Source organism: Bacillus rossius, chromosome 11 (assembly GCF_032445375.1).
Source record: "Bacillus rossius redtenbacheri isolate Brsri chromosome 11, Brsri_v3, whole genome shotgun sequence".
Taxonomy (NCBI): domain Eukaryota; kingdom Metazoa; phylum Arthropoda; class Insecta; order Phasmatodea; family Bacillidae; genus Bacillus; species Bacillus rossius.
Genome location: NC_086338.1, coordinates 4,579,287 through 4,607,164, shown reverse-complemented (window position 1 = coordinate 4,607,164; position 27,878 = coordinate 4,579,287). Strand labels below are relative to the sequence as shown.

The window sequence follows — 27,878 nt, the reverse complement described above, 5'->3', positions numbered from 1 at the left end:
GAAGCTCGGTACACCTTTTGCCAAGTCTTCAAGCAGAAACTTGTTAAACAAAAAAATTGGTTGTCTGTAAAGTCGGTTTACGGACAATAGTTTAACGTGACAACGTCATAACAAAACATTGATGAAATGATTGCATACTTTTATGAATAAAATTGAATCATTTTTATTTTAATAATAAAGAATAAACACTTATAATTATAGTAGTAATCAGATTTTTAAAATGCAAGAATAATTAACCTTTATTGCCGAAATTGTTGTTGTAATAAGCAATGAAAACCACATTAACTTTTCACTTCACTTTATAAACAGTCGACGAAACAGTTCACGTGTAGATGACTTGTAATTAATTTAAAAAAATGGCGTTTAGCTATAAAGTTTAAATATAATTATTAACATGTTTTAATGTAAATTAAAATGTAATCAAATATCTATAATTAATTATATGAATCACCATAATTTTTTAGTAAATTGTAACATAACCTATTATTACTGCACTCGCCGACAGCCTAACGGAACAATGAGCGTAACGGGACGCAGTGTAACGGAACAATGTGCGTAATGGGACACATTTCGTGCGTGCAGCCGGCGTTTGGATTTATTAGACGTTGTCACGTCAAAACAATCATGTCCTCCGGCTGAATCACGTGATGTGTAGTCCCCACCAACAAGGAGGAGAGAGAGGGGGGTGCTGCTGGGAGCTGCAGGAGGTGGGGGAGGCCGCGCGCCTGGCCGAGCAGCTGCTGGCGGACTGCCGCGAGCTGGCGCGGCGGGACCGCGCCTGGCCGCGCGGCCGCGGAGTGCTGGCCGCGGCGGGCCGCGCGCGGCTGGCCGCGTGGCGCGAGCAGGCGTGGCGGGACCGCGCCGCCGCGCTCTACCTCACGCACCAGGCCGTGAGCGAGGTGCTGCGGCGCTACGACGTGGCCGAGCAGAACCACAACCACCTCACCCTGGAGCAGCTGCTCAGGCGAGTGTGCTGCCTCCTGGCGGACAACCTAGGGAAATACATTCCAATTATAACATTTATCATTACACGAGTATTGCATTAATTCAATCCTCACTAATATTATAAATGTCAATGAGAGTTAGTTAGTTTTTTGGTTACGCTTTCACGCAGAAACTACTCAACCGATTATCATGAAATTTTGTGCGCATATTTTCAAGGTTATATTAAAGGACATGGGAAACTTTTTATAAAAAAAATAACAATATTTTCTACGAAGAGCAAAAAAAAGTTATATTGGTATGTATGATCGTCCGACTGAGAGTTTGAGTAATTGAACGAAATTTAACGCCATCTGGCGTTTCCATAAGTAAATTAAATAATTCGCCAATCTAATACTGTAATACTGGCAATCAATTCGCTATTCAATTTAGTATAGCATCTGCTTCCACCTTTTTTTTTGTCCCTGCCAAACAATACTTAAACTTTTTTAATTTTTGAGGTTAGATATCTGTTTATTTTCTTCGGTGATGGTTGTTTGGCGTTTATGCTGAAGGTTATATATTTCTTTCAAGAGAATTTTGTAATTTAGTAGAAAATGTACTCAAGTTTTCCAGGACTTGCAAAAAAATTTGAATAGTGATCAGTGGTTGTGTGCAAGAGTAATATTGGCGCCAAAAAATTATATCGTTAATATTGTGACGTGACTCCGTCAGACGTCCCGCGTACTCCTATACACATAACAATAAATAACCTATAACATTTGGGGGGTGGTAGCTATTGGTAAGCATGGTACTCGAGATCAAGTCTTCTCCCTATACAGGAAGTGTAGGGTATACTTTATGTACTGAAAAGAAACATGATTAGTTCATTCAAGCACAGATTTTATTCACTAGGATAATAAAAAAAATAATAATAATCAAACAAATATTTGATTAACAAATTAATAATAAAACATTTAACAAAGGGATGGGATTAACGAATAATTAAATACATTAAATACACATTAAAGTGAAGTCAGCCGGCAAACAATTATCTCTACAACATGGCCGACGTCGCCTCTCCGCTGAGGAACAGAACACTTCCCAGTTACCACTACATACATACTTATAACCCGACGTCAATTTTTCCCAAAACAAAATAATAAATAATAGAGGTGGAACAAGACTACATTACTGTTTAAAAGATTAAGACGAAGATCGTCCAAGAAATGATCGTTGCGAACGAGCCATGGCCAACCACTTACCCTACTGACTTGAGGCGAAGCAAAGTTGTTTCAAACCGACGTGGACCCGGCTCCCAGAGAGGTCCCCAGGCAAAAAGCCTCGGCCCCTCCCTGGAAGGAGGTTTTAACTACAAAACTAGGCCATGCCGGAAAAACAAAAAAAAAAAACACACGAACACCGGGAAAACTTATCCACAAGGCAACTCGCGGTCCCCTCCCTTCCCACAAGGAAAAAAAAATGAAAAACAAATGAAGTCAGCTATTCCTTCTGCGCAGGCGCGAACGAGTTTCCCCCTCTCCCTCTTGCGCTGCTCGATTGTTAATTTTCCGTCTACGTTTCCAAACTCGGACGCAAGATGGCATCACTAATCAGGACAGAGTCCTCGAAACGCGTACTCAAAAGCCTCGCGCGACAAACAAGGGACTAGCGTAGCGCAGCAGGTTTTTCTGGAACGGCGTGTTGCAACCTCTCAGCGGGCCCTGGCCAGCAACCCGCGAGAATTAGCTAACCACGCAGCCTCGCAAAAGCCCGCGGTGCCTGTAAACTAATGTCGCAGCAACCTATATTCCAATACCCGCGTGTCGAAATCAACCGGCCGAGCCTGGAAACGTGCACGTACACCAACACGTAAACCTGACGAGAAACAAAAGTAAAATAAAATTTAAGAAAAAAAAAGTAATGAAATTTTCAGACCGTGACATTACCCTGGTCTACAAGGGCTTGTGCCCCACAAGCCATAAAAAAAAAATTCCTAACAATGAAAAAAAAAACAAGGGGCAAAGAATTACAAGTTAAATGCCTACTAGAACAAGACAGCGCACGAAGGTTAGGTTTTACCACAACAATTAATTCCAAAGTCTAAACTGAAAAAGTTAAACCAATACAAAATACAAAATAGCCCAGGAAATAATTCTTTCCTGTAAGAATCGATGGTGGCTGGCACATCGTAAAACTACTCGTACGACATACAACTAGGAGAGGCATGAACCGTGGACAGATCAGCCCTAGTTGAAGCTGGAGAGAAGAGTCCTTGAAGTGTGATCTGCAGCTCACACCCAGGATCCAGCCTTCAGAGCAGTTCTGCCCTCAGCCTGCCTTCCTCGCAGCATGTCATCGGGGATGTCTCCCCAGTGAAACTGAACAAACATTTCAACACCAGTATCAAAATCTCACCAAAGAACATACACGACACTGTCAAGCCTATTTAAACAAGTTAATTAGGGGGGGGGGATTATTTTTAACGTCATATCAAAACATTATGTTAATACAAGGTTGATAACAAACAAAAGTTAAGTATTCCGTTAAGTAAAACTGTGAAGTGGCCCTATTGAATAATTAGCAAACAATGTTTACATTTTATAAAGTGACTGATTAACACAAAAAGATCCACCCTACATTTAATCTTTATCAGTTCCATAAACAGCATAACTAACCAAGGATGAGTCCAGGGGCATGTTATTCTCCAACAACAACAACAAAGATGATCATAAATATGTCAATAAAATGAAACAAACACAGCTAAAGTAAAATGGGAGCTTGGCCTCCAAGAAAAACCAAGGAATGGACTATACAAGTCAGGAAAACAAAGGATAAACATCAGGAAAGGAACCTGAAATGTCCATAGGGTTAGGTGAAGTCCAAGGTCTTCATAACACGCCTCTGCAGCTACTAGCTACAGAACAGAGGAAAAAAAAAAGCATTGTCACTGATTGGCCGAGAGTAACTGATTTCTTCGTTCGGCACAAGTCGACGAAAACGAGCCCCATGCTGATCCGTTTCTTCATTATTTTAAGACAGAAAGTTCACATACACACAGCAACCGATTTGGGAAGGGGCTTCCACAGTATAACTCCTCATGAGTTATAAGCAGCCCACCACACAACAGGGGAGGAAACAGTAGTCCATCTCCCACACAAGTTCAATGGCTGCACAACACATGGTCCTCAGTCAGGAGGACATACATGGCGAAGGAAAGTTCTTCACATAACTTACGTAACGTAATCGTTGAAGTCTCTGGATGTGGTACATCGATGCACTGTCTCTTCTTCATGAAAGAAAAAGAAAACGTAAACACTTGTTGCTAACAACTCTGCCTCACTTGAGTCTGTGGAAAATGAATTACACTGTCTTCAGAGGCACGAGTACACACCGGTTTGGACAGGGGAGGGAATAGACCAGGAACAAGGTATCCCTACCCAGGTTAAATCAAAGTCGAGTGTAAACAAATAATTAAAAAAAAATTAACCCTAGCTTAATAATTGCTTTGACCCCTAGATTCATCCTCGATTGTTGTCTCTTTTTTTTTTTATTCTTTAAACAAAAAGTAAAACCTCTGAACTGAACAGTTAATTACAAAAACATTATAAATCCTAACTACAAAAGTGTTTAACAACTATGTGCCCTCCATGGGGTGAACAAATCAAACATAACCAACAATTCTGTTACTTAATCACACAGGGTGAGGTAAACATGAAATTCCTCACCTGACTCACTAACCAACTTAGACTTTAATCGACAATTCTCAGAAAATTTCTCACGTAAGTTAAAGGTTTCACTTGTAGTTGCAACATCAGTCTGTACAGTAGGTGAGATTTCCTCAGTTTTCCGTAATTTCCACTTGAGTGACAACCATTTCCATAGCAGAAAAAGAATGATACACATTATGACACCAAGTATAAATACAGTTATGCTTATCTCCATTGTTAACATGACATTTTCACTAAAAGCTGATACGCGGGGGAAGGTACCAATCCCCACTAGATAAGAGTTTCTTACAACAATTAGTAATAAAGTACCACCAATCACAAATAAAGAAATACTTTGTAAATGTTTTAACAAAAAGCTTACAACTTCCACCGGGTCTCGCAGCTGTAATTCGTCGGGCCTCGTAAAGGAACGTGAAACGACCAAATTCAAGTGAGGAATAACAGAAGGCCAATCCTCGTCTAAACAATCTTCTAATGAAGGAAAAACTGTGTGTGAAGATGCTGTTAAAGGTAAAATCTTTAGTTTTTTTAATTTTGACCAAGCAGCTGGAATCACGTGAATCATTTGAAATTTGGCTTTAGAAAGAAAATCACACGGATAAAGTTAATTAATTTTAAGTTCATCATTCATGTACAAGCGACAATCGCAAGGGACCTCAATGTCCACAGCGCCAGGTCGATCCGCAGCAGCTAAAAACAAGGTTTGGTTCTTATTTACTAGACACTGTACTTCTAGTTTACCAACAGGGTTAGTTAGAAAATACCGTTCAGGGCCAGCCTGCGTAATCATGAGGTGGGTTCCCGCATGGCATCTGTAAGCACACAGTTCACCAAGTTTCTCTGCAGTCACTCCCTGAAATAAAGCTTTAGGACATAGAGAACTTCCCATGGCATCACCTGAAAATCTGGGAACAAAACATAAACTGTCTTCGAAGGGACGACAATCCAACAAATTTCTACCCTGAATGGTCACCAGTTGCTTATTATTTACGGCTAAAAAGTTTGGCTCGTGCTCCAAGTGGCAAGTGTTATTTTTCCAGCGGAAAGGTACCGCAACAAACTGAAATAATTTCCAATTGGAATTAACATGAACAATAGGTATCTTAAGTTTGACATACAAGTTCTCCTGATAAATGTGACAGCGACAAATAGGCAAATGAAAATACTTTTGTACTTGGGCAACACTAATAGTTAAACAATTCTAAACAAAGATGGGTACAGGTTAACTATTTGAAAAGTCTTAAAAAAAAAAATATTAAACATACCCACAGGTACAAACCTCAATACCAAAACTAAATTATTTTACCAATAATCTCATCAATCAAATTTTAAATTATTCTGACGATCTGACCTCTGGCACCTGGTTCAAAAATGACTCCGACCTGAAATCGATGACTATCAACATGCTTCTAACTTTTTCAAAACAACAAAAGCCGATAGATGCCTAACATCCACCTCCTGTGGACACACCTTGTGGGACTCTAACCCAACAACAACAAAAAAAAAATTCTCATTTACTAAGGGTCGCCTACCCTGCGAACCCAGTCACAACCAGGGCCTCCATGCCCTCACGCTACAGCCCATTCCTCCAGGGTCTGTATTACATTACTCTCTATAGCTTCCTAAAATGGCATCATCAACAAATAAATTTCATCAACACAGTAACTACTCAATCGAACCAGGGCCATAGCCAAAATCAACAAAAATTATGTCTGTTATTTTTAACCATTATTTACTATTTAACTTGCTATCTTAATAAAACAATTCCTGAATCAACATCATAAAATTAGACTGCCCAAGAAAAAAAAATACTTTTCTTTATTCGCTTAAAATCTGCCTGTTATTAATAACCCACGAAAGCTGAAATAAAAATTGCATTAAACATCCTAGACAAAAATTTAACAAAAATTAATGAACAGGATAAGAAAAATAAAAATACTTTCACCTTAACATCTGCTAGGTTGTAGGCAGCAATCAGCAGGTTGGTCTCGTCGGGTGAAAACAGCAACTCCTCGAAACAACAGCTACTGGTGGTGCCATCAGATTCACTCTGATGTGCAGCCAGCAACACCATGCTCAGTCTTCTTAGTCGTCAGTCACAGGTCACCACTGAACTGAATACTGTAACACGACTTTCACAAAACCGATAAGAATCAAGCACAAACAAAACAACTTCATAAAAAAATTTTTCTCTGTATCACAAAGCCAAATCCAAATTTTTGTGTAATTAAAATAAACTTGTAAATAAATAATAATGCTTTAATACTTGTGTCAACAAATGTATAAGGGGCATCGTATTAAAAAAAAACTTATTAAAAATTTACTTATGTTGAGAGAATAAATTAAAACATTACATTCCAAGTAGAATAAACAAAATAAATTCAAAAATGCTCTATCATAACTGTCACCACTTACTCTATTATTTAACTTTATCACTTAAAATACTTTACTCAAAAAAAAAAATTTAAAAAAAAATTAACTCACTTCCATTATCATTAACACAATAAACTTGTTCATAAATTAATTCATTAAAATTCAATTTAATACGTAGGCAGGTACACTAACTCACTCTCCAACAATGATTTACACTTCCCTACTTCCTAACTTTAAAAACAATTCCTTAACTTAACCCAGGGAATTTACCTCCAGGGCAACCAAAACTTTCGCTGTAGTGCCTATCTCCTATAGGCCCACTACACAACAGGGGACTCTAACCCCACAAACCAAATTAATTGAAGTGGTACCCTTATCCCGTACGGGATAGCCACTTCCGGTACTACCATGGGGAACTCCTGCCCCAACTACTAACAACACAGGGTTCTCCCGACCCTTAACCAGTAGCCAGCCCATCTTCTATGGGTCTGCGCTACCGTCCCTACTCTCCCAGGGACACCTCAAATTGTCCCAGCTCATCTCCTATGGCTGGACAATCACAACAACTCTCTCATCTCAAAGACTGTTCCCCTGGAGTTCATTCCCTTAACCTACACAAATAAACAAACCTCACACTATTCTCAGAGCTAATCCCTTCTAATGTGTACCTCCTATAATTCGAAAAGAAAAGTTCAAACAAAATTAATTATTATCAAAACAAAAATAATTATAATGACAAATAAATAAATACTTTAAAATTATTAAGTTAACTCATAAAAAAAAAACTTAGACGGTGTGGTGTAGTCAATGACGCACATAAAATTAATCATAAAAAAAATAACTGTGAAACTCTTATCTGTCTGACGTCCAGCCGGCCGGTAAACACCGGGCCGGAACGATTCTTGCCGCGCCGTGCCGAGCCGTGTCGCGCCAGGCCGGAAACCGCTCAAGGTCAGCGCACAGCTGACCGTCGCGCCGCTCGTCACCGCTCCACGACACATGACTTTCCACGTCCGCAACAAGCACTGTCTATAACATTACTTAACACAAGTTTTAACATCGTTCCTAAAACAAAACTCCACACAAACTCTTAGATTCTTAACCGAATTTTAATTATGATAATTTTAAAAATTAATTAATTAATCATTAAACCGGCATTAGAATTTACGTAATTAAAACTTAATAAAACCTAATAGGTGACCTGAACGACCCGATGACTGACTGACTGACTCACTGACTTAACTTAACTAAACCAAAAACTTTTTATCCATTAAATTTAAACAGAACAACAGTAACATTACTAATAAAAATACGTGAAGCACAACGCAACACGTCCGCCGCGTGCTCCCACACGACCCTGCTTGCACTGCTCTATAATAAAACATTATTAAATTCGGGAGAACAAGAGAAAAGAGAAAAAAAAAAAATAAAGCACAAACAACCCTACAAGAGACTACCCGAAGCCTCACACCACTTGTGACGTGACTCCGTCAGACGTCCCGCGTACTCCTATACACATAACAATAAATAACCTATAATATTTGGGGGGTGGTAGCTATTGGTAAGCATGGTACTCGAGATCAAGTCTTCTCCCTATACAGGAAGTGTAGGGTATACTTTATGTACTGAAAAGAAACATGATTAGTTCATTCAAGCACAGATTTTATTCACTAGGATAATAAAAAAAATAATAATAATCAAACAAATATTTGATTAACAAATTAATAATAAAACATTTAACAAAGGGATGGGATTAACGAATAATTAAATACATTAAATACGCATTAAAGTGAAGTCAGCCGGCAAACAATTATCTCTACAACATGGCCGACGTCGCCTCTCCGCTGAGGAACAGAACACTTCCCAGTTACCACTACATACATACTTATAACCCGACGTCAATTTTTCCCAAAACCAAATAATAAATAATAGAGGTGGAACAAGACTACACTACTGTTTAAAAGATTAAGACGAAGATCGTCCAAGAAATGATCGTTGCGAACGAGCCATGGCCAACCACTTACCCTACTGACTTGAGGCGAAGCAAAGTTGTTTCAAACCGACGTGGACCCGGCTCCCAGAGAGGTCCCCAGGCAAAAAGCCTCGGCCCCTCCCTGGAAGGAGGTTTTAACTACCAAACTAGGCCATGCCGGAAAAAAAAAAAAAAAAAAAAACACGAACACCGGGAAAACTTATCCACAAGGCAACTCGCGGTCCCCTCCCTTCCCACAAGGAAAAAAAAATGAAAAACAAATGAAGTCAGCTATTCCTTCTGCGCAGGCGCGAACGAGTTTCCCCCTCTCCCTCTTGCGCTGCTCGATTGTTAATTTTCCGTCTACGTTTCCAAACTCGGACGCAAGATGGCATCACTAATCAGGACAGAGTCCTCGAAACGCGTACTCAAAAGCCTCGCGCGACAAACAAGGGACTAGCGTAGCGCAGCAGGTTTTTCTGGAACGGCGTGTTGCAACCTCTCAGCGGGCCCTGGCCAGCAACCCGCGAGAATTAGCTAACCACGCAGCCTCGCAAAAGCCCGCGGTGCCTGTAAACTAATGTCGCAGCAACCTATATTCCAATACCCGCGTGTCGAAATCAACCGGCCGAGCCTGGAAACGTGCACGTACACCAACACGTAAACCTGACGAGAAACAAAAGTAAAATAAAATTTAAGAAAAAAAAAGTAATGAAATTTTCAGACCGTGACAATATAAACAAAACATTTATATTTGAAAAGAGGTGCAAGTGAAAATGAAGGAGTATTTGTCAATAGATACAATCATACATACAGAACAAAGCACTTCTTATCCTGCGGAATTTTTTAATTCACTTAAACTTTCGAGTGTACCCTCACATAAACTTCAAATGAAACTAAATGCACAATTTATGCTTATGCGAAATATAGTTGCTCCTAGACTAAGTAATGGAACGAGGCTTCGGATCAAACACTTGGGGCAGAATATATTTGGATCCACTATTTTAACAGGGTCGGTAAAGGGAAAAGTGTTATCATACCTCGAATCCCAATTATCCCCATTGATCAACCGTTCCAATTAGAAAGATTTCAGTTTCCCTTCAGGCTTAGTTCTGCTGTTACCATCAACAACAAAGCGCAAGGGCAAACATTGCAGGTATCAGGGGTGCATTTGGAAAAGCCGTGCTCTTCCCATGGCTAACTGTTCGCGTGTGTCCAATGCAAATATATTCACATTTGAACCAGATAGAAAAAAACATATAACATAGTATACAGGAGCATCCTAAAATAATACTCTGATTTAAGCTCTTTTAAAGAAAAATAAATTAATATACGTTAATACTTTAAACATTTAAAATGTTAGTATTTTTTTTGTAATAGTACATATTTTAATAAAGCATGTTTTCAGTTTTTAAGCCAAATTGTATGTTGGAATTTTTAAATACTGATGATCCCAGTCACGTAAAAAAAACAATTAACATTTTTTTTGCAATGATCTTTGATACTTATTTAAGGAATCAACGCGAGCGAAGGCGGGTAAAGTTAGTATTTTTTAATAAAATTTAAAGTGTAAATGTTTAGAGATTGAAACTTCGTACAAGACACAATCAAAAAAAAAAAAAAAGCTGTCTGGAAAGTCGGTTTACGGACAATAGTTTAACGTAACAACGTCATAACAAAACATTGATGAAATTATTGCATACTTTTATGAATAAAATTGAATCATTTTTATTGAATTATCACTATTTTGTATGGATACAAAGAAGGAGTGAAATTAAATCTACAATTTAATTGATAAATTTACTTTTATTTGCACTCATTAATTCCAAAATGTTTATTACTTTAACGAACAGATTATTTTACCTATAACTTTTATACATGTTTGCTAATTAACTTCTTCCAATCTGTGATATTCTGTTAAGGATAGGACGATGATATGAAAAGTAGGAAACGAATGAGAGTGTTTCAAGTTTAACGTGCCTCGAAAAAGTCAAATTAATGGTTGTTCCAATGGAGTGGAAGAGAGATAGAAGCGGCGCAAGCGTACAATGAGCGTAACGGGACACAGAGTAACGGGACAATGTGTGAAACGGGACACTTTTTCGTGCGTGCAGCCGGCGTTCATCGATTTTTTAGACGTTGTCACGTCAAAAATTGGTTGTCTGTTAAGTCAGTTTACGGACGATAGTTTAACGTCACTACTTCATAACAAAACATTGATGAAATGATTGATCCAGAAGAAAATGAAATATCATATTCGGCCTGAGACTGAGCCGTAATAGATTTTTGCAACCAAACCATTTAGGCATTAAAAATATTATATTCTTTGAGGAGGTAATTTTTTTAAAATTTTTCTTCCTTTTGTATGATAAAATCTACCTCGGCATACTTTTATGAATAAAATTGGATCATTTTTATTGAATTATCACTATTTTGTATGAATACAAAGAAGGAGTGAAATAAAGTCTACAATTTAATTAATAAATTTACTTTTATTTGCATTCATTAAGTCAAATATATTTATTACTTTTGAAGTGTCGTGCGCGCCGTATTTATTTTTACAAGTACAAAAAATATTCGATCGCCGGGATATGATCCATCAACCTATCGATTGGCAGTCAGCGATTCTAACTGCAGAGCCACGAGGCCACATAGGAATCAATTGTTTCAGATGTTATAAATTAATAATATTCCACGCACGATATTTGTTTGAATTTCTTTTAACTAGCATATTCTCTGTTGGACTCTAAATATTGAAGAACGCAATTTACTTGCGAATATACTCCCGTGGCGCGGTGCACAACAATAACCTCGAACCCCGCTATGTTGTCGTCTGCCCCAAGCCGTGTGTGGCGACATGCACAGGCGTGATCCAACCGGCGCGACCCGCCTATCCCTGCAGCATGGCGGGGTGAAACCTGAGCAGTACACCGCCATGTGCCGGCCGAGTTCTCTGTACCGTCCGCAACATACCAGATAGATGCTGTGCATGTGTAAAAAGGACACACAAGCGCCCAACCCCCGCATGGTAGACTCTTTCTACTCTGACCAACTCTTCTTCCTGAACCATCCTTCTGTTCCTGTAACCAACCTGCTCGGAATTAATGCATGAAATTTTGCATCCCGCATGAAGTGCCCAGGGTTTTCCCTCTGTCTATGGAGGTTTTACCTGGGCCCAACTTATCTAGTTATAGTCTAGTATTAAGAAGGGGAGTTAGTCATGGCGCCAATTGCAGCCATGGCTGGCCAATCCCCGAACAAGCACACGATGCATGCTCCCTTGTCTGCATGGTTTAAACCCAGCATGAATAGGCGTAAAGGCTACGGCCTGGGACGCACCTAGAGTCTTCCCTAACCCAGACCCTCCCAAACAAAATACACTTAGTTTTTAGTTAGGTTAGGAAAAAAAAAGGACACATCCGTAGTGGGACATCCGTTGTGGTACATCCGTAATGGGACAATTTTTCGTGCGTGCAGCCAGCGTTCGTCGATTTATTAGACGTTGTCACGTCAAAATAGTAAACTGAACTAGTTCGGCACGTTGCCTCGGGGCGATGGTGTCGTTGCGGTGACGTGAGGACTACTAGTACTTTCCCATTGCGCACTTCTCTCACCGTGCGACTTCCAACACACGGCAGTCACACGCTGCAACCACTTGTGTCTTGGCCCTCATGCTTGCAGTAGTTTACCTTTGTCCGTGCACTTCTTACTCGTGCCCAACTTATTTATAGCCTAGAGTTAAGAGAGTATGTTAGTTACAGTCACGGCATCAATCGCTGCCATGGCTGGCCAATACCTGAAAAAAAAAAGCACACCATGCATGATACCCTTTCTGCATGCCTGAAACCCAGACCCTTCCCAAACAAATACACTAAGTTTTAGTTAGGTTAGGACTATGTGCATGCACAGAGTTGCCAACTTCCAGACAGAGCAGGCGTAGAGTCCAGCAGGCCACGAGTCTCGCCCAGACATGCGCCGGGCAGCGGGCACTCGCGATCGAGGTCCTAGGTTCGAATCCCTGCTGCAGCGACCCATCCGTGTGCAGGGCGGAACAGAGAGGAATAGGTTAGATGGCGTAACTGAAACGTCAAGTGCGAGAATCTTGAATGCACAGTCCAAACCAATACGGAACCACTCCCACCAAATACCAAACTCCTACCACCTACTTTCTCTTCCAGAGGAAACACTGGTGGTGTCAGAAGCTTCAGCCATTACACTTTCTCTACAATAGAACACAGATCATGTAAGTTAATTTGCTTTGCATTTCAGGGGAAAAAATTGGATCATTTTCCATTATCCCTCGAAGATAACCTAACTTGATTGTTCCTAGCTCAAGTTTCCTGTCTTGTTGGATAGGGGAAAATTTAAATTCGAAATCATTGTGTCTGTAAATTTTAAAAATTAGTATTAAAAACAGCTTAATAATTTATAAATACTTCGGTCACGATGCATAAAAACCAAGATGATAGTCATTAGTGTTAGTTTCCACGAAGGGTGCAGAAGGAAGTGTTCACATACCGCCTCTTTTGTAATATGTGCTATGTTTTGATATGGTGGTTACAGGCTTGCCAACTGCTACAATGAAACCCTTCAGCTGGCTACTGAGGACTGCAGGGGAGTGTCCACGTGGTGCGGCAACACCTGCCCCATACTGCTGCACCCTCTCAGGAAGCTGTCCATCACCAAGATTCTGCAGGTATGAATGTTGCGAGCTTTAATATCTGACCTTTGTTTAGACCACCGTTGAATGGCTGAAAACGGCTAATGACGTTAGGCTAACGTTCTAGCCTACATAACAGATACATATCGAGAAGTAGGATATGTAAGTTGTACCTTTCCCGTGAGGAATGGAAATCATGCTCTCATTCACGAAGTAAATTAGCGCATATGGTCTCTGGGTGGTGACAAGCTGGAACTATTCCAACCTTACAGCAAGGGCTTCAATGAATGTGCTCAGAAATAGCCAATACAATTTGTAAGCTACTGAGAGTCAGTGAATTCAGCTAATAAAAAAACCTTTTAGCATTTATCCATATGAATAATTTGGAAACAGTTAAACTCAATGAACTGATTTACATTAGCAATTTTAATTTTCCATTTATATTAGTAGGTAAGTTTAATTTTAAGATGGTCTTCAGCATTAACGAAACATTAAGTTGTACAAATTGGTTGTGTCGGGCCTCCTGATTCATTTTTTTTATATATTTTAAATTTTTTTAGTTATGTGGACTACAGCTTGTCGCCAACGGCCAAAGTGTCATTATGTTCCAGTGTGTATCTCAATTTCAAGTCGTTATCAATTATCAGCATGTATATGTTACACCCATGCCTTGCCCGGGACTCGAACCCATGACCCCTCGCACCGTAAGTCGGTGTGCATCCGACTACGCTACGGAGGTCGGCATCCTGATTCATTTCTGAAGCTTGGGCTGGTCCACGTTGTGCACAGTGCGTGGCGCGTGGTGCATGGTGCGTGGTGCGTGGCTCATGGTGCGTGGCGCGCGGTGCGTGAGCAGGTGCTGGCCCAGTTCAGGGCGGAGCTGTGCTGCGGCAGCCTCGTGACGTGCTTGCTGGGCAGCTTCTGGGGCGCGCAGGAGGACACGAGCGCCAGTCCAGTGGCCCTGTGTCCCAGCAGCCCCGAGCACTCCGACAACTCCAGCCTGGTGGTCTACAGGTAGGCCGTGCGCCGGAACCGTCCGTGTCCTCCTACTTACTTTGTGTATTCTGCCTTCTTGCAAATGATGGAGTGCCTATTTCCACAGCTACTACTTTTATGTACAACAATTACACGGCAAATTAAAGTTAAATATGATCTTTAAGCTACATAATTCTGGCAGCCACTTAAAGCATTGTATTTATTAGCTTATATCTGATATTAATAACTATGAAAGGGCGTGTCCAGATCGGAGAGTTACATGAAGGGAGGGGTTAAAGCAATTGACACATTCTTAATTGAAAATACATATTTCTTCTATTGGTTACTGTTTATGAAAACTTGGCTGAAAAACCCTGTTGGTGAAAACAGGGGAAATAGGTTAGTAAAGCTAGTAGGTGAAAATGGTAGGTCCTGGGGCAACGGGATCGTGGTCGGGATTCAGGGATTAGAGAATCGGCAAAAAAAGAATCTGCCATTTTGTTTTTCATAGAACCTTCTTCCATCTCGGAAGAGTGACATCACCGTTGCACATTTCGTTACTGTCGCCAACGTGTATATGAAATACAACTTTTCGAAAATTAGATTTTTAAAAATCGATTGCGACACCAGCCACCAATTTGTTTCAGTCTACAGGTGGCAGCCATTTTGTTTTGGTCTGCAGTTGGTCGCCATCTTAGTTCCGAAGCTTGTTGTTAGATATCGCTAGTGGTATTTATTTTGTACAAAAATCTTGCGGTGGTCTCCCAGACCTGTTGCTTCAGACACGCTCGGCGCCGTGCATCTGGTCTGTGCAAACAGGGTTCTCCCTACTCCTGCTGTTTCCCCCCTCCTGTCTTTTTCAGCATTTCAGGTCCGCTCGTAGCTACAATTTCTTCCTCCTTCCCTCGATCCAGAGTGTTGCCCACCATTTTGTTACCTAATATTTCCCCTCCCTCACCTTTCCCTCTAGGAATGCCGGCACCCCTTGAGCCGCCTCGGTGCGCCTTCTATTGCGGAGAAAAATCGCATTGACATGTACTCATTTAGTGCTGGTATAACCCCCTCTACTCTTTTTAAAGAACTTTGTAGTTTACTGAAGTAATTTATTTCCTGGACCTCTTTACCCAATTTTGGTTTAACATCTTTCAACATGCTTTCGCGCTGCTTAACACCCACATCATTGGTACCTAAGTGAAACTCAACCCATATTCAACCTAAATTCACCTCTGTAGTGATTTCCTTTGTGGTTTGTTCTTTTCAGCTATTATTACTATTAAAGTGGCTGTTATCTGTGTTGCGGTGGGTGTATGGCCCCAAATATCCAAGCCTCCGACTGTATATGTATTATTTTTTTAGTCTCTCCAGCACGGTCTAGTGGGCCAGTTGGCCAAGCTTGGACATTTCTACCCCATATCCCAATCCCATTAACCAAGTGCAGGATACCCACATGTATACTATTCGTGACATTTTGTAAAGTTACTTTACCAGTTTCTCCTTTTGGTACATCTTATGCTGTCTACTTACACTGATTGCATAATGTTTACCACAAATTTTCCGAGCATATTTTGTCTTTTATTTGTGGTAACAAATTTTTCTGCTCTTGATTATAAGTGGGCATGTTAAAATATTATAAGTGCTTTTTTTAATTTGATATCTAAAGTGAGTACATATGACATCATGTAAGCACTCAAGCTGTGTGCAGAGTGCACGCGAGAGAGCCGCACAACTAACGCAAGCGGGGGAACGGGCAGGACTCTGGTGCGGCAGATGACGCCGCCGGACGTGGCAACGCTGCCCCCGGTGGAGAAGGTGGCAACGCCGCGCCGCGAGCTGGCAGCGTCGCCCGGCCAGCTGGTGGCCGGCGTGCAGCAGCTGGTGTCGCAGGAGCAGGCGCACGTGGCAACGCTGCTGGGAGTGGCGCTGCGCAGCGCCCCGCACTTCCTGGGGCAGGACGGCGTCAGGACCTCCAGGACTTCAGGTACCGCCGCTTCCAGCATTGCCAGCGTTGCCGGTTCTCTCTCGATGTTCTCACGTACATTTCAATGTATAATAATAATTGTTTTCTAGGGGAAGTAAAAATAATGTGACATGGATCCTGTTGATATTACCCATCCGATTTTACACCCTGTTTTTTATTTACTTATTTATTCCCGACAACAACTAAGAAAATGATGACAATTTATATGCAACGATTTTAAAGATACGTGAGTAATATAATAATTATTAGACAATGTAGGCTATTATTTAACAAAAAGATTTAATAAATAAAATCTTCAGTCAGATTACATTAGGTTATGTCTAAAAATACACAGAATTAACCTCTAGACAATAGTTCAAATTTTTTAATGTTTTCCAGGGTGGGTATTTCCAGTAACTGCAAGATAAGTTTTATTATATTTTTTCAGTTATAAACGATGGAAAATAATTTATGTACAGTGTTTTTCCAACACGATTAATGTTTACAGTTTTTCGTCACTACTACTGTCATTTTTGTCGGTGTTCGCATCTCTTCCAGATAATTATCCTTGTCTACTAGAATTTAGCTATGGTAAAAATAAAATTTAAATTTTATAACGTATGTACAAAATCAACTTAATAGTGCATAAATCGCTCTCGTAGATCAAAACAAGCAAGGATAACACACACAAAAAAAGTCATATTGATGCATGAAATAAAAGAAAAAGTAGTACATAAAATGAATACGAGGCCTTTACACAATATAAAACTTTATTCGCGTGACTTCGTTTTCGTTGTAGATTCTAACCCTTAGTAAAAATATGAAATATAAGGATAAATTTTCTGAAGGTCAAAAGTAACTTTGATTTTTATTGATGTGTTACTTTTAATGACGAACTTTGGATCAGCTCTTATGTCTAGTGAGCAGTGCAAAAATTCATCATTATTTACATATAAATACGCATGTAAAAATTGCATCATATATCAATTGTAATTCTGCCACTCTACTCTTATAAATAACAGGTTATGACAATCAGCCTTGCACGTGAACTCAAAAGTCTCTTATCATGATTGTTTTGGTGTTATAATATTACCAGCGTAAAATATCAACAAATCTGACAAATAATATTCTTGATTTATATCAAGCATCAGTTCAAATTAAAATCTCTGTGTCTCCCACCCTGCTGCGTAAAATAAATTATGCATCCTGCTTCTCTGTTTCTCAGAAATATGACCGATTTGCTTTATTTGTGTGATTAAATTTTTGTAAATTGAAAAAAAAAGAGAATTTACTTAATTTGATAAATTTTAGCATTAATGGTGACCTTCATAAAGTTAAAGTTAGTTCGATGAGTCACTTGTATGAAGTTTATAATCGAGATAAGGCCTAAAATAGGTAGTATTCTAAATTGTTGTGAGGTGGCCCAGGACTACTGGAGTCGGCGCGGTGGCTTCTGGGAAAACCCTGCCTCCCCCCCCCCCCTTAGAGGGATTTACACTGATACCTGCCTCTCCCCCTACCAGAACCACCATGTTCCACTTGTCGGCTCCTGTCAGTCACCCCCGCTCCCATTTCATGTTCAAGCGTTTCCTCGTCTGGAAGACTCTGCGGGCCATCGGCATAGACATCCGTGCAGAGTGGCGTAACTAAGACACCATTGTCCTCGCAGCTTCGAGACTTTGATGGTGCGACCTTCAGAATCCACGGATGAACACAGCGGGTATAAAGGGGGTGCGGCGTTTGTCCTAAAATCGTTTGTCCTAAAGCGTTTATCCTAATTTCGTTTGTCCTAAAAATTAGGACAAACGACTTTAGCACAAACGACGTTAGGACAAACGACTTTAGGACAAACGACTTTAGGACAAACGAATTTTAGGACAAACGACGGAACAGCTTCAAAATATTTTTACTCTGAGTTTTAGAACAAACGACTTTAGGACAAACGACATTAGGACAAACGACATTAGGACAAACGACTTTAGGACAAACGACTTTTAGGACAAACGACGGTTCCAGTATGGATAAATCCTTACTCTGAGTTTTAGGACAAACGACTTTAGGACAAACGACATTAGGACAAACGATTTTAGGACAAACGACATTAGGATAAACGACTTTAGGACAAACGACATTAGGACAAACGACTTTAGGACAAACGACATTAGGACAAACGACTTTAGGACAAACGACTTTAGGACAAATGACTTTTAGGACAAATGATTTTAGGACAAACGACATTATGAAAAACCAAGTTAGGACAAATGACTTTAGGACAAAAAACTTTGAGTCAAACTATTTTATTTAAAAACCACAGAGCATGTGAGAACTTACAGTAAAAGAAAACGTTTGAAAAAATAATGTTATATACTGGGGAAATACTTTACATTCTATGTAAAAAAAAATTCAGCGTTTACGATCGTTACAATTTTTAGACATCTAGGAATAAACGAATACGGTTTCAACGACCTAAATCTGTTTTTTTTTGCCATCTTGGATCCGCCATATTTAAATAGAGCGCCCCACTCATTATGATGAAATTTTCGTCATGACCGCCATATTGAATTTTTCTGTTCCACTGGAGGCCGCCATCTTGGATGCCGTCGACTTTGTTTCTGTTCTTTGTTCCTAGATAGCGCCAGCAACGCTCTTGATTTTTTTTTGTTCTTTTGGAGGCCGCCATCTTGGATACCGTTGACTTTGTTTCTGCTGTTTGTTCCTAGAGAGCGCCAGCCTAGCTCTTTATTTTTTTTTTTGTTCTTCTGGAGGTCACCATCTTGGAAACCAAGGACTTTATTTCTGCTGTTTGTTCATAAAGAGCGCCAGCGTCGCTCTGATTCATCACATAAGGTCGATGTTCCATTACCTACCATAGCTATTATGGTCCTTATCGACATATTAAATTTAAATTTTTTAACAAAATACATTGGAAACGCTGTGATTCGAACCATTGCAGCTCTTATCTTTAGACTGGAAAACATACGCCTTTAACCGCACGGCCATCGAGACATTTACCAAACTGAGAATAAAATAATGTATATATAAAAATAACATGGTTATTCGGACTTGTAATTTCTTTGATTTGAAGTAATAATAGCACCACCTGTTCGATACAGAACCACCATCATGTATAAAGACGTAGCTGTAACAATTATCGTTACGGTCACAATCTTGAATATCTGTAATTGTTTTGTTAGAAAATCGGGAAAAAATTTAAAAATCATTAAAAAATTAATCAATCAAATTAAATAATAAAATTCTTAAAAAAACACCGTTGCACTTTTCGTTACGTTCGCTATCTTGAAAAAACATAATTTTAATGATAGAGATTCGAAAAAAAAAAATATTTATTAGAATACTGATTAATTAGTTCGATTCCTGTCCTTGCTTCGAAACTATTAGAGCCAAAAAAAAAAAAAAACAGATCCTTCCTCCACGAAGCCACCTACAGACTGATCTCCGCCACCAATAGCAAGGTATATATATCGTCATCTGGTATGAAGACATGTCCGCCATCTTGTCTTCATCCGCTGGAGAAAACCATCTTGTTTTCGTCTGCTAGAGTGTGCTGATACCATGTTAGTATAATATTATGTTCACCATAACTTTGTCCTCAACTGTTGGCATTGAACATTGACCTTGACCTTGAAATTTGACCTTGAACCATGAAATTTGATTTTACCTTAACGACCATCATGGATCCGCCATTTTGCGTTCAGTACATGCTACCAGGAGCTACCACCTGCTTGAGGTCATTGCCACCATCTTGATTTCGTCTGCTGGAGGACACCATCTTGTGCGTGTACTCGTCTTATAGAGTACATTACCATCATACTTGTCTAAGTTTTACCCGCTAGAGTGCAGTAATCATTTATTATTACTGAAGTGCCTGCCATCTTGAAATTTGGGCGCCATCTTGGAATCGTGTAATTATTTAGCTAGAAATTCTGGATAAAATTACAAAATTCATCAAAAAATTCACTCATTAAAGTAATGATTGATTATATCAATTCCTGTTCTTGGTTCGATCCTTGGATGATGCAAAAAAATAATTTTATGGAAAAAATAATTATTATAATAAATTATTATAATAAATTATTATCAAAGACCTAAAAGAGACTTAAAATCATCTATTACCATCATCCTTTAAACCATTACGACCGCCATTTTAGATATTTGTTTTTATTGACTTATTAGTAAGGGAAAAATTCCAAAATTCACCGAAAAAATCACACATTATTTTACATATTGAATCGAAACTTTCTTCGATCTATGAACGAAGCTGAAAATAAATTTAATTTAAATACCAGAAAAATGTCAGCTTCGATAAATAAAACACCGCAAGTTTTTTTACAAACATAATATTTATTACATTATTTCAATCCTACTAAAGGATCACTTACGAAAGCCAGCAATCTTATAAACATTTAGCCCTGCATAGACGTGAAACGACTAATTCTTAGCTCTTGCTCTAACAGCTCCAATAGCTCCAGAGGCTCCAAATGCTCCAAATGCTCCAACAGCTTCAAATGCTACAAAGGCTCCAAATGCACCAAATGCTCCAAATGCTCCAACAGCTCCAAATGCTCCAAATGCTCCAAATGCTCCAACAGCTCCAAATGCTCCAAATTCTCCAAATGCTCCAAATGCTACAAATGCTACAACTGCTCCAACAGCTCCAAATGCTCCAACTGATTTCAATTACTTTTTTTTTTATCGAACTTGACATTAATACATGCATGACTTTATTAGTATACATTTTTGATGTCAGTGGTGACTTTTTTACACCTTTTAGTTATAAATTTATTTAGATATGAGCTTTCGAGAAATGATAAAGTACATTTTTAAAAAATCTTAATTTTTCTTCAAGTACACATGCAATTAATGGAAATCATTATTTTATGTAGCCAGCTTCCCTGAGTTCTTTAAGTATGAAGGTTATTTCTTTGATGCTCGAATAGTTTCCTGAACAAAGCGAACCATGTAGAAGTCTTAGCCTGTCATTCAATATGTTAGGATCTTCCCATGAGGTATAATCAATCTCTCTGCTACGTTCATCTACCGTGTATGTTTATAATAAAAATGATTATCCCTGGTGTCTTCTGTTTCAACACCAACCACAAGGTCACTTTCGTCATCGACCAGTGATTATCACAAGCTTGATTAGGATAATTTATTTTGTGCCGGAAATTAGGCATTTCGTCACCTTTTTTTATTTTTCTATAATTTAAAATTTTTTTTGGAAAACTTATTTTTTTAAATTTATCTGGTTGTTAAGGGGGTGATTTACTCCTTGTTAGGCCGGTGTACGCCACGTGTTTAAACTTTGTGCCAGTTCACCGAAGACCCTTTTCCCAGGGGGCCTATCTGATATTTTGCTGTCAAATGTGGACGTGGGCAGCCCAGTTGAAATTTCTCTCGCCTACAGTCATGTCCCGAGTTTGTAATTTTATTTCTCTTCATGACAAAAATTGCATAGAGTGGCTTCTGGGCTGCAAGCTGCTACTTCTTAGAGGCCTGCTGAGAATAGCAAGTCTCGTCACGAATGAGTCTCCAGTGGACCTGTTTTCCCACCTTAGTGGCTATTTCTGTCCCCCCTTCCTCTCACTCCACCTCACATTTGTTCTGAGAAATCAAGTCGGGAGCAGTGACCTGACGTGAACTTAGCCAAGACGATGGGCTAATTCAAGGACTTTCTCCCTGGTCTTACAGAGACGTCCACGACATCTAGCGGCAGAAAAAGTAACCGCGGGCCTGATCGCGAGCGTGTATAGCACACCCTCTTGACTCCTGGTGGCAAGTCAGCACACCGCCTCAATTAGTTCCACTTTACGCCGCTAGAAAGCAGCACCGCAGCGCCATAAGGCACTATGTTTCTTCTCGCGGCCAGTAGAAGTCGATTGTTTGTTGCCTTCTGTACTTGCAAGTAGAGAGTGCGCATGTCTGTGTTCTTGTCACTACCGCCTCGGACTCCTTCGCATGTTTGCGGCCATGAGCCCACCCTTCCCCTTCTTTTTTCCTAGGGCCGACCACCCGATTTAATTAGTAGCTTTGACCGTCATTGCCAGGACTCAGTAATCTGACCTCGGCTGCTGACCACGTGTTCTCGGCATCCTCTGCGCTAAGAGGCTTTTCGCGGGAACGGCGATTTTCGGTTGCATAAAAGATGTAGTCAGTTGCTTAAGGGATGTGATCCCATTTGTACAGTAGCCAGGCAGATGTAGTTTTTAGAAAAAGTCATGTGTAGTTAAAATTTTTATTTTTTTTATTCTTTAAAAATTTGTTTTCCTAACGCACATCCGCGATTTCTCGGTGCGCGTCATCCTGATGTCGGCGCGAGACACCTCGGAGGCCCTGTTTCCACACCCTGTTTGGTGAGTAATCCGTTTTTTCCCCCTCCCCATATTCCCATTTGTTGGCCTTTCGCGCCGACTGTGTATGACTGTCTGGAAGTAGGTCTAATTTATTTGAATTTGACTTGTGTTTCAGACAGGGTCCAAGTTTCTGGGGAGAGAAATTGCTCCCCGCATGATCTTCGGGACCTTCAGCTGATTTCCCTCTTTAGAAGAGTTTTCCTCTCGGTCCGACGTCATCCTGGGAAGACCCGGGTGATATGAGCTATATATATTTTCCGCTTGCATGGAAGGAAATAAATTCATTAAAAAGATACCAGCGAGCAGTGCTTTAAATCTTGAAATTTTGTTAATGTAATAATTTGTTTGTTAAGGTGTAATATGTATTGTTTTAAATAATGTAGGGGCTCCCCCTTAACTTTGTTAATTACTAAGATCTTTATTATCATGTCGAAATAATGCTAAAACTAAACCTCTTAATGATAAACCAGGAAAACCTATAGACCAAATTATTTATATAGTGTATTTATTTATCATATACCTTCTTCTACATAACGATCCACGAACTCCCAAGTAACTAGAGTGCAGGGAGTGTAAATTTTGTCCTGTTCACCGCCTCGTGTCCCCTCTGGTAATTAACTTTAATTTTCTTAATATTTTGCCCAGCAGTTTCCAAGGTGTTTTTAATTAATTTAAAATAATATATTTTTTGGGCACGAGGGGCGTTACAATTTTATTACGTCATTTCCATCGTTTTGATCTCAAGCCACCATCACTGTCTTTGCTCTTGACCGCTTTAGGTGCTTCAACACAGTACTCAATTATGTCAGCATCACAAGCTTGATCAGGAAATTAATTTTATTACGTCGTTTCCATCGTTTTGGTCTCAAGCCACCATCACAGTCTTCGCTCTTGCATGATTTAGGTGCTTCAGCACAGTACTCATTCATGTCAGCCTTAGATTTGTCAGCACAGTCATCGATCATGTTAGCCTCAGATGTGTCACCACAATCTTCAATATTGTCAGCTTCAGATGTTTCATCACAGTTTTCGGTCTTGTCAGCTGTGGTTCTCCATCTTTCACATTTTCATGGAGATGACTAGATATTGATGTAAATATATTTTCATTTCTAATGAGGTTTCTACTTTCTTCGTTTGTTTCTTTGAAATTATTGTCTTGATATATATCAGTATTTTTAGCATTAGCTTTTTTACATTCTTCGTAATCATTATTGTCGTCTAATATTCTGCCTTCGTTCCTCTTCCACGATGTTGGAGCACAGTCTTCGTTATCTTTATTCATCTTAGTTGTACAGTTCTTGCAATGTCTATCCAAGTAATATCTTCAACCAAATGATTTATGACACTGACTACAATTATATTGTTTTTGACAAGGACCCAAATTATACTCCTTCTCTCATGTCTTTTAGCATTCTTTCTCAAGGTAAACATCTTGCTGCAGTATCTACAGTGATGTCGTTTTGATACAGCTACAGACAACGAATCAGGGTACATGTTAGATTCTGCGACTAATGGCAGATGCAAACTAAGAGTTTTAAATTAAAACCATTACTTAAATAGAATTTTCTAAATATTTTTCCCCAGCGAGAGTTAAATTATCTCATGCAAAAGTACTGGTTGTAAGTAGTTATGCTTTTCAACAACAGATGATGCCACGTGTTGCTGCTGGTAAATAATATTTATTTCTTTTATGCGGGATGCGGATGTTCATTAACGATCGCAAAAGAAGGATGGCTTTGCTAGACTCAAAGGAGAAGGAAGTTTGTTCATCCAGTTAGTGTTTCTCAGATTTCTCAGGGCATATTATTATTTGACTGAATAATGATTTTTTTAAATTCCACCTGATAAAAATATTGCAAGTGGTGATTTAGTAGCAGAAATTCACTAATTAAATTTAACCTTGAATATAATGACATGTCTCATTAAAAGTAAAACTCCTTCATGGAGAGATCGGTTTCTCAGAAATAACCAGAAGCACTTGGAGAAACCATAGGAATGATCGCAAGCACACGGAAAAAAACCATCAAAATATTGACAAGAATAATTAGGAGCACATAGAGAAAACCATCATAATATTGACATGGATAATCGGGAGCACACGGAAAAAACCACCACACATTTTCTTTGATAAATTACAAAAAAAATTAAACAAAAATTACAAAATATAAAAAAACTGATTCTGCTAGCTTATGAAATTCTCATTATTGAGCAAAGATAGAGTTCTAGTCCAAGCCAGAATCAGTTTTTGTATGTTTTGTAATTTTTGTTTAATTTTATTAATTTTCTTTGTAGTTTAAGAAAGAAAATGTGTGGCGGTTTTCTCTGTGTGCTCCCGATTATCGTTGTCAATATTTTGATGGTGTTCTCCGTGTGCTCCTAATTATTCTTGTCAATATTGTGATGGTTTTTTCCGTGTGCTTGCGATCATTCCTGTGGTTTCTCAAAGGGATTCTGGTTATTTATGAGAAACCGATCTCTCCATGAAGGAGTTTTACTCCTAATGAGACATGTCATTATATTCAAGGTTAAATTTAATTAGTGAATTTCTGCTACTAAATCACCACTTGCAATATTTTTATCAGGTGGAATTTAAAAAAAATCATTATTCAGTCAATTAATAATATGCCCTGAGAAATCTGAGAAACACTAACTGGATGAACAAACTTCCTTCTCCTTTGAGTCTAGCAAAGCCATCCTTCTTTTGCGATTGTTAGTGAACATCCGCATCCCGCATAAAAGAAATAAATATTATTTACCTGCAGCAACACATGGCCTCATCTGTTGTTGAAAAGCATAACTACTTACAACCAGTACTTAAGCATGAGATAATTTATCTCTCGCTGACAAATATTTAGAAAATTCTATTTAAGTAATGGTTTTAATTTAAAACTCTTAGTTTGCATCTGCCATTAGTCGCAGAATCTAACATGTACCCTGGTTCGTTGCCTGTAGCTGTATCAAAACGACATCACTGTAGATATTGCAGCAAGGTGTTTACCTTGAGAAAGAATGCTAAACGACATGAGAGAAGGAGTTTAATTTGGGTCCTAGTCAAAAACCATATAATTGCAGTCAGTGTCATAAATCCTTTGGTTGAAGATATTACTTGGATAGACATTGCAAGAACTGTATAACTAATATGAATATAGATAACGAAGACTGTGCTTCAACATCATGGAAGAGGAACGAAGGCAGAATATTAGACGACAATAATGATTATGAAGAATGTAAAAAAGCTAATGCTAAAAACACTGATATAGATCAAGACAATAATTAAAAAAAAAACGAAGAAAGTAGAAACCTCATTAGAAAAGAAAATATATTTACATCAATATATAGTCGTCTCCATGAAAATGTGAAAGATGGAGAACCACAGCTGACAAGACCGAAAACTGTGATGAAACATCTGAAGCTGACATTATTGAAGATTGTGGTGACATATCTGAGGCTGACATGTTCGATGACTGTGCTGACAAATCTAAGGCTGACATGATTGAGTTCTGTGCTGAAGCACCTAAAGCGGTCAAGAGCGAAGACAGTGATGGTGGCTTGAGATCAAAACGATGGAAATGACGTAATAAAATTGTAACGCCCCTCGTGCCCAAAAAATATATTATTTTAAATTAATTAAAAACACCTTGGAAACTGCTGGGCAAAATATTAAGAAAATTAAAGTTAATTACCAGAGGGGACACGAGGCGGTGAACAGGACAAAATTTACACTCCCTGCACTCTAGTTACTTGGGAGTTCGTGAATCGTTATGTAAAAGAAGGTATATGATAAATAAATACACTATATAAATAATTTGGTCTAGGTTTTCCTGGTTTATCATTAAGAGGTTATGTTTTAGCATTATTTCGACATGATAATAAAGATCTTAGTAATAAAAATGTTAAGGGGGAGCCCCTACATTAGTTAAAACAATACATATTACACCTTAACAAACAAATTATTACACTAACAATATTTCAAGTATAGCACCAAAATTTGATTCTCCCAACGATTACATATATATTAGTTTCCTTGATTTTACATGTTCTTGAGGATTACGTTCTTAAAGCATTGCTCGCTGGTATCTTTTTAATGAATTTAGTTCCTTCCATGCAAGCGGAAAATATATATAGCTCATATCACCCGGGTCTTCCCAGGATGACGTCGGACCGAGAGGAAAACTCTTCTAAAGGGGGAAATCAGCTGGAGGTCCCGAAGATCATGCGGGGAGCAATTTCTCTCCCCAGAAACTTGGACCCTGTCTGAAACACAAGTCAAATTCAAAAACGAATTAGACCTGCTTCCAGACAGTCATACACAGTCGGCACGGAAGGCCAACAAATGGGAATATGGGGAGGGGGAAAAAACGAATTACTCACCAAACAGGGTGTGGAAACAGGGCCTCCGAGGTGTCTCGCGCCGACATCAGGATGACGCGCACCGAGAAATCGCGGATGTGCGTTAGGAAAACAAATTTTTAAAGAATAAAAAAAATAAAAATTTTAACTACACATGACTTTTTCTAAAAACTACATCTGCCTGGCTACTGTACAAATGGGATCGCATCCCTTAAGCAACTGACTACATCATTTATGCAACCGAAAATCGCCGTTCCCGCGAAAAGCCTCTTAGCGCAGAGGATGCCGAGAACACGTGGTCAGCAGCCGAGGTCAGATTACTGAGTCCTGGCAATGACGGTCAAAGCTACTAATTAAATCGGGTGGTCGGCCCTAGGAAAAAAGAAGGGGAAGGGTGGGCTCATGGCCGCAAACATGCGAAGGAGTCCGAGGCGGTAGTGAAAAGAACACAGACATGCGCACTCTCTACTTGCAAGTACAGAAGGCAACAAACAATCGACTTCTACTGGCCGCGAGAAGAAACATAGTGCCTTATGGCGCTGCGGTGCTGCTTTCTAGCGGCGTAAAG

At 39.3% G+C, this 27,878-nt stretch overlaps 1 protein-coding gene across 1 annotated transcript in view; it reads left to right on the top strand.

Moving 5' to 3' along the window:
• Positions 1-647: 647 nt before the first annotated feature.
• The window catches only part of LOC134536536 (uncharacterized), a 105,207-nt gene continuing 77,976 nt past the window's right edge, over positions 648-27,878 (top strand). Inside the window, exons 1-4 of the mRNA XM_063376268.1 lie at positions 648-964; positions 13,561-13,693; positions 14,514-14,671; positions 16,384-16,610. Coding sequence (XP_063232338.1) covers positions 648-964; positions 13,561-13,693; positions 14,514-14,671; positions 16,384-16,610 — 835 coding nt within the window. The remainder of the gene's footprint in view (positions 965-13,560; positions 13,694-14,513; positions 14,672-16,383; positions 16,611-27,878) is intronic.